The 14,939-nt window shown below is 34.8% G+C and overlaps 1 protein-coding gene across 1 annotated transcript in view; it reads left to right on the top strand.

The window, feature by feature from the left end:
* DACH1 (dachshund family transcription factor 1) overlaps nt 1-14,939 on the top strand; it is a 335,652-nt gene that overhangs the window by 147,382 nt on the left and 173,331 nt on the right. The window contains exon 2 of the mRNA XM_086481990.1: nt 7,993-8,108. Coding sequence (XP_086338116.1) covers nt 7,993-8,108 — 116 coding nt within the window. The remainder of the gene's footprint in view (nt 1-7,992; nt 8,109-14,939) is intronic.

Raw genomic sequence — 14,939 nt, 5'->3', positions numbered from 1 at the left:
AAAATTCTTTCAGATTGTGTAATTGTGGATCAAACCTGGCTTTCTGGCCTATTAGCTCTGTGCTTGACATTTTTATAATATACATAGTAGATGTTATTTTGAGGGAATGTTTTTAGAATTAAAAGCCTAAGAAAAGATGAAAACAGTTGAGGAAAAAATAGTCTCTGCATCTGTTATAGTTTGGGGTTTCATGTGGGTGAATAACACTGTTAGAAGGAATCATTTAGGACTGCATATTTAAAATATAGGTGCAGATTATGCTGTAAGGTTTAGTGAAATGGGAAAGGCATCTGTCATAACTTGACAGAAAGCATTTGTGGGAAGCATGCTCTTCAGATCACTGGTTTTTGTACAGGTTTGGGTTTTTTTGAGGGTTTTTTTTGGTTTTTTTTTAGTTGCAAGAATTATTCTGAAAAGAAAGCAGTGTAAATAGAGGAAAAAATACGATTTTGCAAGGTTTTCATGTTTCTATTGCAAATACTGCTAAATAACTTTCTTCGGGATCTCGTGCTGTGATTACTGTTCTTCTATTGGATATTCTGAGTAGTCTTTCTGAAGCAATGTTTATATCAAATAAAAATATATCGATATGGTTTGAATTTATGCATGAGTTCTGTTTAATGCATTTCATTGTTCATTCAGACCTATTTTCTACTCTAGCTTGTATGGCTGTCATCATCAGAGGCTTGTGTTTCACAGTTATTACATAATCATGAGAGCCAAAATACTTAAATGTTTTAAGAACTTTCAGGCAGATCTAGTGTTTCAGCTAATTAGATGAAGCAGTGAACTTTTTGGCTTAATTTACTTCTCACACTGTAATTCTGCCACCCAACCGAATTAGATTAATTTCTTATCTGTTTTTCCCTTACCAGTAGGTGACTTACAGATCTCAATTTCATTAAGAGAACAGTCACATTTCAGTAATATTTTAAACTTATGTAAAATCACAGATGTATTCAAATCTGGTACTGTAATTTACTCCAGTAACACTCAGATTTCTAACTGGTTGTATTTCCTTTCTTGCCCTTTAGGTCATTCATAGAGTCAAGTAGTATGGTCAGTCAAGCAGAATATTTTTCTTAGATTTTTTCATTGTGTTTGTAGTGGGACTTCAGCCATCAAGTGGGAGCTGGCAGGTGTTGCTATAATATATATTCTATATATTCTTGCAATCTTGTGTCTTCTATCTTGTATTCTTGTGTCAAGAATATTTTCGATCTTGCTGAAAAGCAGAGTGATTTGGGCTGCAATGTTGAGGAAGATGGAAATGACATGATGTTTACATGACTGGTCTGTTAGGAAAAGAAATAATTCAACAAGATCTTCTCTACACCCACCAAAAGCTTAGTATCCTGGTATTAACCAGTGCTCATGTATTACTGCTGTAAATGGCTTTGGAATGGGAAATGGATTGAATATATTTTCTTCTATTTAGCTTAATTGTTTGGACCACTGATAAACTGGTACTGCATTCCTGACCAAATATCCGTTTTGACCATTTTGGTTCAGAAATAGCAGTAAAGTGTTCTGTTACTGAAATGTGATAATATTTTATCAGTATACTTTCTGCACTGCTCATTCTTATAGCACAATCTAAATCCTTTGAAAATCGTTCATATACTTCTTTGTGAAGATTTTTAAACGTATCTTTGTATTTGTTTTTATCGGCATTGTTTGCTGTCTCAGTAACTCCTTTAATATATCATGAGCTCAACACTAATTATTGTGTGAGAACATTTTCTATTTAACTGTGGGAAGAAAAATAAATTTAAGGTAATTGCACTGAGAGTTTTATTGTTTTATACGACTGCTGCAAGTAAAAAGGACATGGCGTGATTTCTAATGTTTATTTTACTAACTGCCAAAATAGATATATCCCTAGTCTTAGAATTGCATTCTTTTGCTGTGTTCTTGAGTGGGAGTAGAAGGGGAAAACTTAAAATAGTAAAGTATAAGGTTTAGATCGATGTATGTTGTCAGGTTTTTGCCTTTAAAGTGCTAGTTCAGTGCATTAGAAATACTCATGAAGGTTACCTTGGCAAGCGTTTTCCAACCGAAGGAATTAAATTACACAAAAGGTTTAGTCAGTATTCCTAGACCTTATTTTTCAGAATTGACACGCCCTTGGCTCAACTCTTATTAGTGTTAAGGCTGCAGGTATGATGCTGAGAGCAGCATGGAAACTACCCCAAAACCCAGAAGTACCATGTGTACCATGTGGGAAAAGTCCACTGTCTTTGGTTACAGGTTGTCATAGGGCATCCCTGACTTTGCATTAAGTCAGCAAGTAGCCTCAGGCTGTGACATCCTCAGCTCTTTTGCAATGGCCATTGTATGGTGAGCATGTAATAAACACTTCCAGTGGCTATTCACCTCAGTTTCTTTCAAACAACTTCTCTGAGGTCAAAAATTCTGTCAGGCTTTGAAGCACTGAGGGCAGGTAGAACAACTGAGAAATAAAGCCGAGATTTTCAATATGTACCTAAATGAGATGCATAAATGCTGATGTAGGTAAAATTGATATTGATATTCAAAGCTGTTCTAAGCAGTTCTAAGATCATAAAAAATACATTAAATAAATACACCAAATGCTTATCACAGATTTGCTGCCTATCACCTCCAGAGTGTAACTCTCCCTGCCACCCCCCCATATTACTGATTATAAAGCTGCCTGGCCAGTGGCAGCTTCACTGCATCATGTTTGCTCAGTTTCAAATGAGGACAATATTTCTGTGCACTAAACTTGCTCACAGACAAGGTTAAAAATAAAACTGTAAGTGTAGAAAACAGGCCCTGAAATTAATTAGTTTTTGCTAGAAAGGCAGTTTGCCTTCTTACAGTTGGTCAGAGTTGCTGTTTTCTTTAGGGATACTTTGTTTAATGAACAAAAATAATATTAAAGAGTGAAACATTGTTCACCTAGAGTTAATTTTGCACAATTATTCCTCAAAGTCAGGACATGAGAAAGATAAATCACAGCATTATCTCACCTTTGTTGCACACTCTTTTTATTTTATAATATATGTTTTGCCATGCAATCAGTCATATGTAAAATGCTAGTAACCTGCTCTGAGGAGTATATACTACTCATGAAGAGTTTCAGCTGTTTTGGAACAAATACATTCCTTAGTGCTCAGAACTCTAAGAGAAATCAGTGGAAGGTCTAGATGTCTAAGGCTTTCAAGAATGACACGGTTAAATTTTAAAGCCATGGCTGACTTCTGGGAGATAGTGAGAAGAGCTGAGTTTTAAAGCCTACAGATACACCCATACCTATTTTCCATTTCTTTCCTTCCACATGATTGTGCAGGACCAGATCTTCTGGTGATTGTCTCTACTTTTAATTGTTCTGCACTATCAAAGTGATTTCTAGGAGCCAGCTCATACTTTGATACTACAATTGGAGGTGTATAAAACTTTAAAAATGTAATCAAATCACAGCGGTTTAGCTGATAATAATCACTGATTCTTCCATTTTTTATTCTTTAATTCAGCCATCTGTTGTCTAGATTTGGTAACACAGGAAGGATGTAAGATTAATACATGTTGATCGAAAGACCAAAAAAGAACTGCTTCAGGGAACTTGCTGTATTTTAGGACAATATTCTCTCAATTGCTTCTCTTGTTTTGTACCATTCATGCCAGTCACAGTACAGAATACATAGAAACCCGTTCCTTCAAAGGTGAAAATGCTAGAGCCATAGTATTCCTTGAAGTATTTGTGAAAGTTGAAGGGATGAAAAACAAATCTGACCAAAAATTGATGGGTTTATTTTCAGTGGTTCTGGAAGGTGTTCTGAATATCTAATTAGCTGCTGCTAATGAAGAAAATATTTCCCTCCCTTTTTGAGAGTTTCAAGATTCACCTGCATGTTTAGTTCCCCTGTCACATAATGGTATATTGTAATTGTAAATAATGATGATTGTCTACAAACATAAAGTTCAGTTGTCAGTGGGAATGTCTTCTAAGCCCTGAAAAAGTCTACAGATTTTGATGCAAAGCTTACACAAGCCTGTATAAGGCAGACGAGTTTTGAGGGAGCTAAATGTATTAGTTGCTTCACTTTAATAACTGAGTACTAAGTCAGTAATAGTGATCCTTTAGGAAGCTTTTATTTTCTTCTTCAATATATGTTCTAGAACTTCAGTTTTAGAGAGGAAGAAGTCTAACTTCCATATTTCTATTTCTAAAAGCAGAAAGAGTGACAATGTTTCTATTACGTATCCTTTTTAATGGGTAGCAAGGAACTGATAACTTCTCTTTGACTTCTCCTCAGGTCTTTAAAACAGTTAATCGTTGTGGCTTCCTTGAATCTTTGTTGAAATTGTCTAATATCTGCTGTCTCTAATTTAATCTTCAAAGAATGAAACAGTAGAGAGGAAGACCGGCTATGACTTCCAGATGTAGATCTGTTTCTTCTAGCGTCTTGTTGCGGAGTGCCAAAAGACTCTTTGACTTCTCTGTGCTGTGACCCTAGGTATTCACAAGACAAGAGTTACGCTGGCTTTTTGGGTTTTGGCACTTCAACTTGTTTATCTCAGCTGTAAAAAATCCAAACTGTAGTCATCTTCAAAATCAAAATGGGTCAGCTTTGGGTAGTTTAACCATTGAGATAATTAGCATTATCTTAAGAAGTCAGATGTGTCTTCAGAAGAACCAGTGTTGTTCTTTCAGTGATTTTACTCGGATAAAAGACAACATCTTACAGAATCTTTTATATCTCTAAAAAAATTTATATATAAAATCTAAATTTAGGTAAAGAGTACAATCGTTTTTGAATTATGATTTTTGTGTCTCAGTGACATCGACTAGAAGAATAACTTATATTGCTCTGACATTTAAACATACCTTTTGCATAACAAGTCAACTCATACCTATTTATGCTTTATTTTCATACTGAACACAAGTCTACTGATTTTGATACAAAATAGGAATGTGAGTATTTTGAAGCAGGCTTCTTATCTTGGTATGAAAGTGAACTTGTCCTCTTGTAGAAATAAGTAGGTCTTTACTATACACAAGTTTAGGAAAAATACGAACAAAATGATACATTAAGCTATTTTTATCGTTCTGTTTATGATAGTTAAACTCATTTGCTATGCTTTTATTTTTTTTTAAAGAGTTTATCGTATAGCTATAAAAATGATAATGAACTACAAAACAACACGAAAGTTTTCAAATAGAATCAGTTATTTTTTTTAAAGTAATTTTTACATACTATTTTTTCCACAACTTTGGTAATGTTTCGTACAAAATTCTTGCAATTCTTATAGTTTGAAAACTGATCTTATAAAATGGTAGTATTTCAAGTTAGGAATTTGGTTAATGAAACGTGTACATAATATAAATACCAAATTAAGACAATTATGTTTACTTAATCAGTTATTGGGCACAATCAATGTGTACTTATTTTAAACAGAGATTTACTCATTTTAATTATGTATTGCATAGTCTGCCATGACTCTAAATCAGATCTTCCAGACCTTAAGTAATAATTCGTACATGTATTTTTGTGCCTTGTCATAAGGAACAAAGAATAAACATTTCTTAAATAGTTATAGGCCTTTTTATAGTCAACTTGAGTTAGTGCTTTGTCACTTATTTTTTTTTTTTTCAGGATAAAAGAGGTTTAATTCTCAGAAATTTCATTTAAATATTGTTAGTTGGATTGGAATTGGGAGTTGAGGACTTAATGAAAACACTTATTTGGTAAAGTTTGAGAAAAATCATGGGGTACAGTTGGGTTAACTGGACTCATTTATGGCTTTGAGTGTGACAGCACTTTTGTATAGAGTAGCGTGATAAACTTGATTGTAGATGGTGACAAAGGAAGAGATTTGCCTTGGATATTTGAATATCACTCACCTATAATTTGCTGCTGACCTTCTTTTACTGATTTGGTCCATGGTGTCTTCTCTTAGGCTTTGAAAAGGAGTGATTTTATTCCTCAAAATCAAAGACAAAAGCATTCAGGCATCACCATGGCTATATTTGGTAGTAAGCATCAAAGAGAGTCTTTGCAGGTATGAGCTTGTTTTTTAAAGGCTTGGAAGTCATTGGTAGGTTGTGCATTGTGCCATGGCACCCTGCTTGTGGTTTTTATGCTGTTGTCAGACCCATCCATACTCATATCACAGCAGTGATTTGAGAACAGTGCATCATCATAGGTATTTAAATTAAGCCATTAAAGTTTTCTTACATAGTAGCATTTTTTTTGGTGGGTGAATATATTAGAAACACTCCATTTAAATCAGATAATTTTTGTCTATAATGTTTCTATCAGTTTTATGTGTATTCATGGTATGTTTCTTTTTATTGTAAATCACAAAGGAAATTTCAAAGAAAAGTGTAAGACGATTTGGTTCTGTGAGCTGGAATAAGACAATATTCTTTTTCGACAACTGTCTTTCTTGTAGTTGTGACCGTATGACAATTTTGTTTGTATTAAAGAAAATAAAAAATCCCAAACCAATCAAAGAAATTATCAAGCTTATAATTTTAATAATGACCTCAGCTCAGGACATTAAGTTGAGAATTAATGATCAGTTAAGGTTAATGACTCAATGCCTTGAGTCATTAAACTCCAAGAAAATGTCCTGTACTTTGATTGTTTTTGGTTTATTAAAGGTAGGTTGTAGAAGTTGCAAAAAAAAGGGTATTTCCAAACACAAGGGGAACAACTATGAACAGAAAACCGAGGTATTATCTGCCGCCTTCTGCAGTCCTAGCATAGCTAACCATGCCATTGTCTTTGATTAGTGTTTTGTTAGTGTGAGCACCTAAGGAGCAAACCCTTTTATAGCCACCTTTCTTCTCTTCCTTGTTTTGAAATAAATGAACAACCTCAAATGTTTGGTAACGCGTTGGTTAAGACTGCAGTGTTAGAACTGCACATCACTTTTTTCTGTGAAGTTATTCCACAATGTCCTCTAAATAAGCAGTTACAGGATATTACAATAGTACTATGCTAGGATCTGTACATAAGAATACAAGCCTTTGGATATGCATTGTATGCAGCAGGTACATATTTGCATATAAGTGGGTAATAAGTATTTTCATTGTAATCCGTATCTAATTTGTATGCTACTTACACGGTCCAGGAGATGGAAAGTTGTGTATGTGGGCATTTAACAGACAAGGAGTGCTTAAACCTGAAACTCTTTATTTCTCCGTACTGGACAAATATAAACTGCTATGGTGGCAGTTGCTCAACAATATCTTACAAATAATTCTAAGTCCTCTCAGACATAAAGTAGTATATTTAAAGTAAGGTGTCTTAGTGAGATTTTCACTTTAAATAGAATAAGGGTTAAATGATAACTTGACTTATCTTTTAAATGACAAAAAATAAAGAAATTGCAAGACCTTTTCACACATTAGATATGTATTGTCATTTATCATCTAGATATCAGGCTAGCAGTGCGAAGTAATAAAACATATCATCGAAAAATGTGCTATAGGTCTGAATCACTCTTTCATTCCACCTCCCAGCTAACTGTAGTATTAAATCAAACAAGCAGAACATTTCCTTAGGCAGCCATTGCCTTTTAATTTCCTGAAGAACCTTAAAATATCATTCATTACAAGTACTACACATATTTGGTTTTTAAAAGTCTCATAAATCAATAGCAGGCTGACTGTAATAATTATTACAAGTTAGTGCATAATTTTCGTGCTGAAGGCTGCATGCAGAACTTTAGCATATGCAAACGAGGCAATTCAAACTGTGTATAGATATTAATATGAAGAAGCAGGTAACGAGGTGCAGGCTATGAATTATGCATCAAGAGTGGCTGATCTTCAATGAGGAAAATGAATTCAGCATGTAATCTAATTAGTGATGGAAGTCTATTACATCTAACTGCAAAAGCAACCGTCCTTGAAACAAATTTATTTACAGTCCGTGTTACCACTTGAAACAACTTTGAAATGATGTGTAAGACAACAGCTTAATTGTAAAAATTTTTTTGTTTGTTTGTTTGTTTCAGTTCTAGACCGGGAAGGCCTCCTAAGAGGACTCAAAGTGTCACCTCCCCAGAGAATTCTCATATCATGCCACATTCTGTCCCAGGCCTAATGTCTCCTGGAATCATCCCGCCAACAGGTAGGATCACTAGAAACACCTTCACATGGGCAATGTTTTGAATTCATGGCTTATACCCACTTTTTAATAAATTAATAGTTTAGGAAACCAGCACTGAAATATCACAAAGGAGTTCCCGTAATGTAACATTATTGCTACATGAATGTATTGTATGTAATGGAAATCGTGGCAGCTCAGTACTTTAAAATACAAATAACTGAGCAAATAATCCTTTGTAATTTCCCCCCCCCCCCCCAGGTTCTTTTTCTTTATAAACAAAAAACTTTTCAAAGCATGAATTACATATCATTAGACAATAATCTCCTTATTAATTTTTAATAGATCAGAAATCTTCTGATTTTTTGCTGCTGTGCTTGATTAGATAATGTCATCATGAATATAGTTGCCTGAAGAAACCGAGTTAGTTAAAATAACTCCATGCTGCACACATGTCTTTCTTAATTTTTCATCTTGAAATTCTATTTTTGATACGTCTCCTTAGGCCTTACACTAATGTAAAGTCCTGTAACAATCTGTTTCTCAAACTGCTATTTTCTATTGAAAATTACTGTAACATCTCCTAGCAGTGACTTGCTCTTAGACATAGCTAAATTGAGAAAGGCTGTGTTGCAGGAAGGAGATGAACAGAGGCACCTGAAGATGAAGGCACCCAACAGTCAAGCTGTTGATGGTGGTGCCACATTCTCTGTCTTCATGTTACAGAAGTCTCCCACTTGCTTCAGCAAAGCTCACCTGAGCTTCCATTTCTTCCCCAGTTGATCCCTACTTGTTTGCACCGCTCAGTCTCTAGCACTGATTTTCTCTGAGGCAAAGAAAAGATAACTAGACAGATCCAAATAAAGAGGAAGATTATTGAGTCTTGAAGACTGGGTGGAAGTTAGAGTACGTGCCCATGATCACGTCTGTTTAAGTATGAGCATGATCCTTGTCATGGTTTTGGTCACAGATAACTAAGATTCTCCAGAAAAAGGCACAGTTCAGGAAATATCACATGCCAGAAACTGTTGGCAGTTTGGATACAAATGTCTTGTCTGGAGGACGGAGGAAAGTGAAGAGAGTTCACCTCTGTGGACAGAAGTGGGGCCATGCCTTTTGGCCTTAGGGCTCAAGAGCTGCTTTACATAGTGAGATAGTCACATAGCTAGAAATATTTTATTAGAAATGTACAGTTTTTTCAAAGGCTAAAGATCAAGAGGAGTGACAAAATGAAGAGAAATCGAACAACTAAGGTTGGTAAGAGAGAGTTATGAGGTAAGCCAAGGGAAGGAGGGATGAGACTGAGAGTGTAGGCAAGCATGGGAGGGTGTCAAGTAGGCAGTAGAGTCTAGTACAAATAGAACTCACAGTGGTAGTCTGGGCAGATGTGACCAGCAAAAAAAAAAAAAAAAAAAAACGGGATTAAAATATTTTACATGATAGGATTTACAGGATAAAATATAGTAAAGGAAATAGAGTTGATGCAGAGTGAATGCAACGTGAGAATAATAGATATGGTCTATGGGGAAAGAACAAAGTTTTTATAAGACAGAAGCATTGTTTTTTATGAGGGAGAGATCAAAAATTGCAGAAGCAAGGGGAAATTATTTGGGGAAAGTAAGGCAGAAATATATCAAAGAAGAAATTAGTGTGAAAAGTAGAAAGGAGATGACATGAAAGAATCAGAGACAAATAAGCAAGCCAAGAAGAGGGAGACAAGGGAAAAAACCAAACCTCGTAACAGTATCGGTTGGGGTTTTGTGTTACAGTTAACATATAAGAGCAGATTGCCTCTTGATATAATATCTTCTGGGATGTTTTTGGCTTTTTTTTTAATTCTAAGAAAGCAGCTTAAAACCACGACTAATGCCTAAAGTATCCAATTCCTCTCTGGTCCTTTAAAGCTGATCATAACAAGTTAACGATAAAAATACATGGTACTAAAAACACAGATCCAATTTCTTAAAATATCAGCCCACGAAACCAGATGTAGTTCTTTTTAAAATGATGATTAAAAAAAAAGAAGAAAATAGTTCAAAATTAAAGAAAATAGGCATATGTAAGATTTTCATTCATCAAATCCTTTTAGGATGGTAATGCTTTGTGAGTCTCTTGCAAAAGAGGAAAGGTTTAAATGAAATGGCTATTAAGTTTGAACTGGTTTCACGTTACATGGCTTACCACAACAGAAAGGGTGAGCATGGTTTTTCCCCATTGGGGTGGTGTTGAGTCTCAAACAGCACAAACAATGCAAACACTGACACTGTTAGAAGCAAGCTGTAGGGTATAGAGTTCCACACAGTGTGGCTCAGCAAAGGTAAGGAGCATCATGACAGCAGCACTACATGAGTCATTCCAGCATTTTATAGACAGGCAAGTATAAAAACAAGCTTACAATCTGACCTTATGGGTTCAAATCGATGAGCATTTGTGCATCTACATTGTGAATAAGTACCAAAACTTCTGTAAGAGCCCTACCAAGAAAGAGCTGTTATAACTGCACTAGAAGACGTAGGTGCTGTTGTGTGCTACACATTAGTTGATACTAGAAATCTCTTGCTGCTTGTGAACATTTTCCATCGTATTTTCACTGTATACTCATAGAGTAGCAGAACAGTTGAGGTTGGCAGGCACCACTGGAGATCATCTAGTCCCACCATTGGAGATCATCTAGTCCAATGTCCCTTGGTCAAAGTAGGGTTGTGCAGAGCAGGTTTTTCAGGGCTGCATCCGGTTGGGGTCTGACTATCTTCAAGGATGGAGACTCCACAAAGTCTCTTTGCAACCTGTTCCAGTGTTTGACTACTCTCAAAATAAAATACATTTTCTTACTTTTCAATGGAATTTCCTGTATTTCAATTTATGTCCATTGGGCAACCCTGAGAAGAGTCTGGCTCCATCTTCTTTACTCCTCCCCCATCAGGTATTCATACACATTGATAAGATCCCCCGGTGCTTTTTCCAGGTTGAACGGTCCCAGCTCTCTCAGCGTCTTTTCATATGTCAGGTACTCCCATGCCTTAATCACCGTTCAGGCCCTAAGATGACTCTTTTGTTTGAGAAGTTTATGAAGTTTGAATTTCCTGTTAGGATCTAGGTGTTAGCAGAAAAAAAAAACAAAGTACCAGATTGTTAAGTGCTTTTTTCCTGCCCTCTTTCTCTTTTTTTTTTGTAACAAATTCTTTTTGAGCTTTCTGATTGATTTAATAATCTGAGTATAATAACTAAGTTTCCTTCCTGCCTACAAAAGAGTATAAGTGATCACACAAACAATTATGTGCTATTTAATGCTCTTTAAGTAAGAGATCTGCAATTATTAAGTATATCTAGGATACACAACGCTATGATTTAATGTATGATTTTTACTTGAAAATTTTCCTTTTTCTGAAATCTGCTGCATAATACAGAAATATACATTTAAAGTGGAAATCCTGGTTTCTAAAGGGGCTGGTTCTGCACACATTGTTTATGTGTGCAAATAATATTGGTACAAAACTGTATGCTGAGACTTCTCATGAAATTTCAGGTTAGTATATTTTTGTAGGAGGCCAAGTTAAGGAACCCTTGAAAATTTATCCTATTACTGGTCCAGTCTGAAAACCCATGCAGATAATGTTGAATCATCACTTAGAATGGATTTGCTTTAGAGAAGTATTTAAGGACTAAGCTGAGATTTAGAGACTTTACTGAGAAGGAAAATAAAAGGAAATAGTATTCCACGTTATTTTTTAGGGAGCATAAATTGAAGAAGTGAGGATCACCTCTTGGGTGATATTCTGTCCATGTTATTGCAAGATTCATGAGTATTACCCACAATTGCTGATCTATCCAGTGTCTTTCATTATGGTCAATTTACAGAATGTTCCCAGCTTTAGAAAAGACTGGTAGCTGACAAAAGACCTTCTTGTGTTTATTAAAATAAATGTAGGACCTTTGAAGGTGTGACAAAATGAGAAATGTTAGTAACAGGAAATGAAGAGCTTCTTGAATTGTTCAGAGAATTACAATCTGTCTATGTTACAAGTGATGTAGTCAGAAGAGAGAAGATTTTGGTGTAGGTTCAGACAGGTGTACTGACTTTTCAGGCTTATCTGAATAATGACTTGAAGCCCTTCCAAAACTACATGGTTCATCATAGTTAACTTTGATCTGCATATCTCTGTGTACTGTAGATCTTTTCCTGGCTAATGTGCTTAGAAGGCTTCAAAAGTTGTCTAAAGTTGAAACGATAGATAGTTGTAATTAATCAGAAAAGCAGTGTTGTAATTCCTGCATAGAGTGTATGGTATACATTGTGCTCTGTATTTTTATGTCTGTAGTTGCTATAGAACATATAAAATGATGTTTCCATTATTTTTGATACAAACTTTGAAAAGCAGTTCTCTTCACTTTTCAGATTTTTTTTTTGGTAGTTGTTCTTAAGTAATTTAGGTTTTGAAACTGTTTTGTAAAGCTTCTGACTTAATTCTTCTGCAGCTTGCTCTACTGTATCTACTGCATCTACAGGTGGTAAAACGAGTAACTACAGAACACTTGTACATGTTTCATGAACTGCATCTTTCTCTCCAAGATAAAATGTGAATATAAAGTGCTTTTGGAAGTTACTGTTATAAGGCATGATAAGAATACTACTTCATATATCTATACCTATAGATAAATCTTTGTCAGTTAAAAAAAAAGTGATTTCAAAGCACCTTACATGCTTAATTTATGTTAATTTTACATTAAATGGATCTTGGTAATTATTGTTGCTATTATTATTATTTTGAACAGATTTGCTTTATGATAGGTACTTCTGTCCACCTGTTCTGCACCTTATACCAGATTCTTCTCTTCCAGTGTAAAGATATTAACCTTCCTCTGCAATGGTTCATGTGTATGAATTATAACCACTTTCCTCTATTAAACTCCTCTTCTGTTTTTTCCCTTCTTAAGTGATAATCTGATAATGTAATTTCTAATCGCATCCTTATTTTCTCTCTTGCTGTGTGCTTGGATCAATAAAAGTATATTCCAGCTCCATCCTGTACAAAACTCTCTGAGCCACAATGCATTTTTATGGCGGGTTAGAGTGAGGAGGGAATTGAAAAGTTTTGTATAGATTATTTCAGCTTGGAGGACAAATGGAGTTCAAAGATGCAGCTGTTGATAAAGTGTGGCAATGTTTCTGCTGAAGTAGAAGATGGAATTATTTGGTGTTTAAAGAAAGATTAATCACATAATTAAATAATTTCATTTTCTCTCGCTCACAATTATTGATGTTGTGTTAGGCAGAACTGAAAGAATGGCTAAAGTATAATTATCATTGTTATTATATCCACATCTTAATGGATATTACCAAGAAACAAAATCTGTAGTTGGAAGTTATTTCTCCTGGTAGACTCGATCCTGTAAGGTCTTAAGAATGTATTCAGCTTATCAAAGCAATAGAGTTGATTTCTACCAGTATTCTGGGGGCTAGAAATTAAAAGTTCGAATTACGTACTTAGTAATTTTGAGAAGCAAACCTATTATTAAGTTATTTTTTTTTATGTAGTGTGTACATTTTATGATCCTGTGTTGGCTAAAAACATATGCATTACTAACATTGAGTGGCTATCGCTTACTTTTTTAAAATGCATTCCATGTTAACACAGAGTTTTAGTTACTAGTATTTAATCATTTTTCACATTAGCATTGCTCTTGATTGGTGTTACAGGGTGATATGCTGTTTATCTGTTGGGACTGAACTTAACTTATTATACAAAATCCTGCTTTCAGAGTGATAAACTGTAACCAAATTCAAGAAACTGAATCAGATTACACAAACATTTTTGCACTTCATTAAGGGTGTAATCATAGTTAATGTGAAAGCTTCTATCATGTTCACTAGTTGATGTAACACTGGGAAGAAGTACTGACTCAACTCTGTAAATATATTATTTCATAGTTTTGAAAATCATAATTAAGGTGTAATTCAAGCCACTTGTCCTCTTCTGAAAACACTGTCATAGTTTTGACACATTATCATCCTATTGAATGGCTATCTGTCTTCTACTTTATCACAAGAGGCTTTATCATTGAAAACCAGTTCTGGAAGCTCACTAGTTTAGGTTCCAATGAGTTCCTAACATTCACTAGTTAATAATTAAGTTGATTTTCCATGTAGCCACAAATTTTATAAAAATACCCCAATCAATTTATTGTTTTAGCAATTATTAGGGTAAGAATACAAGACACAGTGTGAACTTGAGTGCTTAGCTGTATGGTCTCAGGCATATGCAAATTCATTATTTTCTGACTTTTGATATTTTAATCCTCAACCTTCATTTTAAATGTTGTGTTAAAATGAAATTTGTTACAGTACTTGAGCAGAACCTACTGCCATATAAGAATTTATTTTGGCATCTGAGTAATCAGAGGATCAGACTCCTGTGAACATTCAGTGACTTCAGTAGCTCTTTGTAAGAAAATAGGATGAGACTACATGGTTTATTATAGGCAAATGTATGGAAGATCTCCAAGCAGGCAGATTATAAACTGCCTCTGAATCTAAAGCCATTTAACCACATATGCTTCTGACAACTATTTTCTTTCTAGGCATTTCTGAGCACGAGAAGGCTTTGAGTATCTTTGCTTACAATAAACCACATAAACATAGCTTTTTTGGTCATAAAATCTTTTTAAACCCAAGAATTACTTGCAGAAATGGAACCTTTTTTATTAAGACATTTTAATCAATAAGAACTTGTACATTTTGCAGTGTTATAGCATACAACACTACATATATTCAAAACCTTCAGGTTACTGTTCGAAGACTGTGTAAGTCAGAGAGTCAAACCTCATGCAGGTTCACCAACTACCTGCTTGCATTTT

This window comes from Leptosomus discolor, chromosome 1 (assembly GCF_034619465.1).
Source record: "Leptosomus discolor isolate bLepDis1 chromosome 1, bLepDis1.hap2, whole genome shotgun sequence".
NCBI lineage: Eukaryota > Metazoa > Chordata > Aves > Leptosomiformes > Leptosomidae > Leptosomus > Leptosomus discolor.
This window is presented reverse-complemented; position numbering and strand designations above follow the sequence as displayed.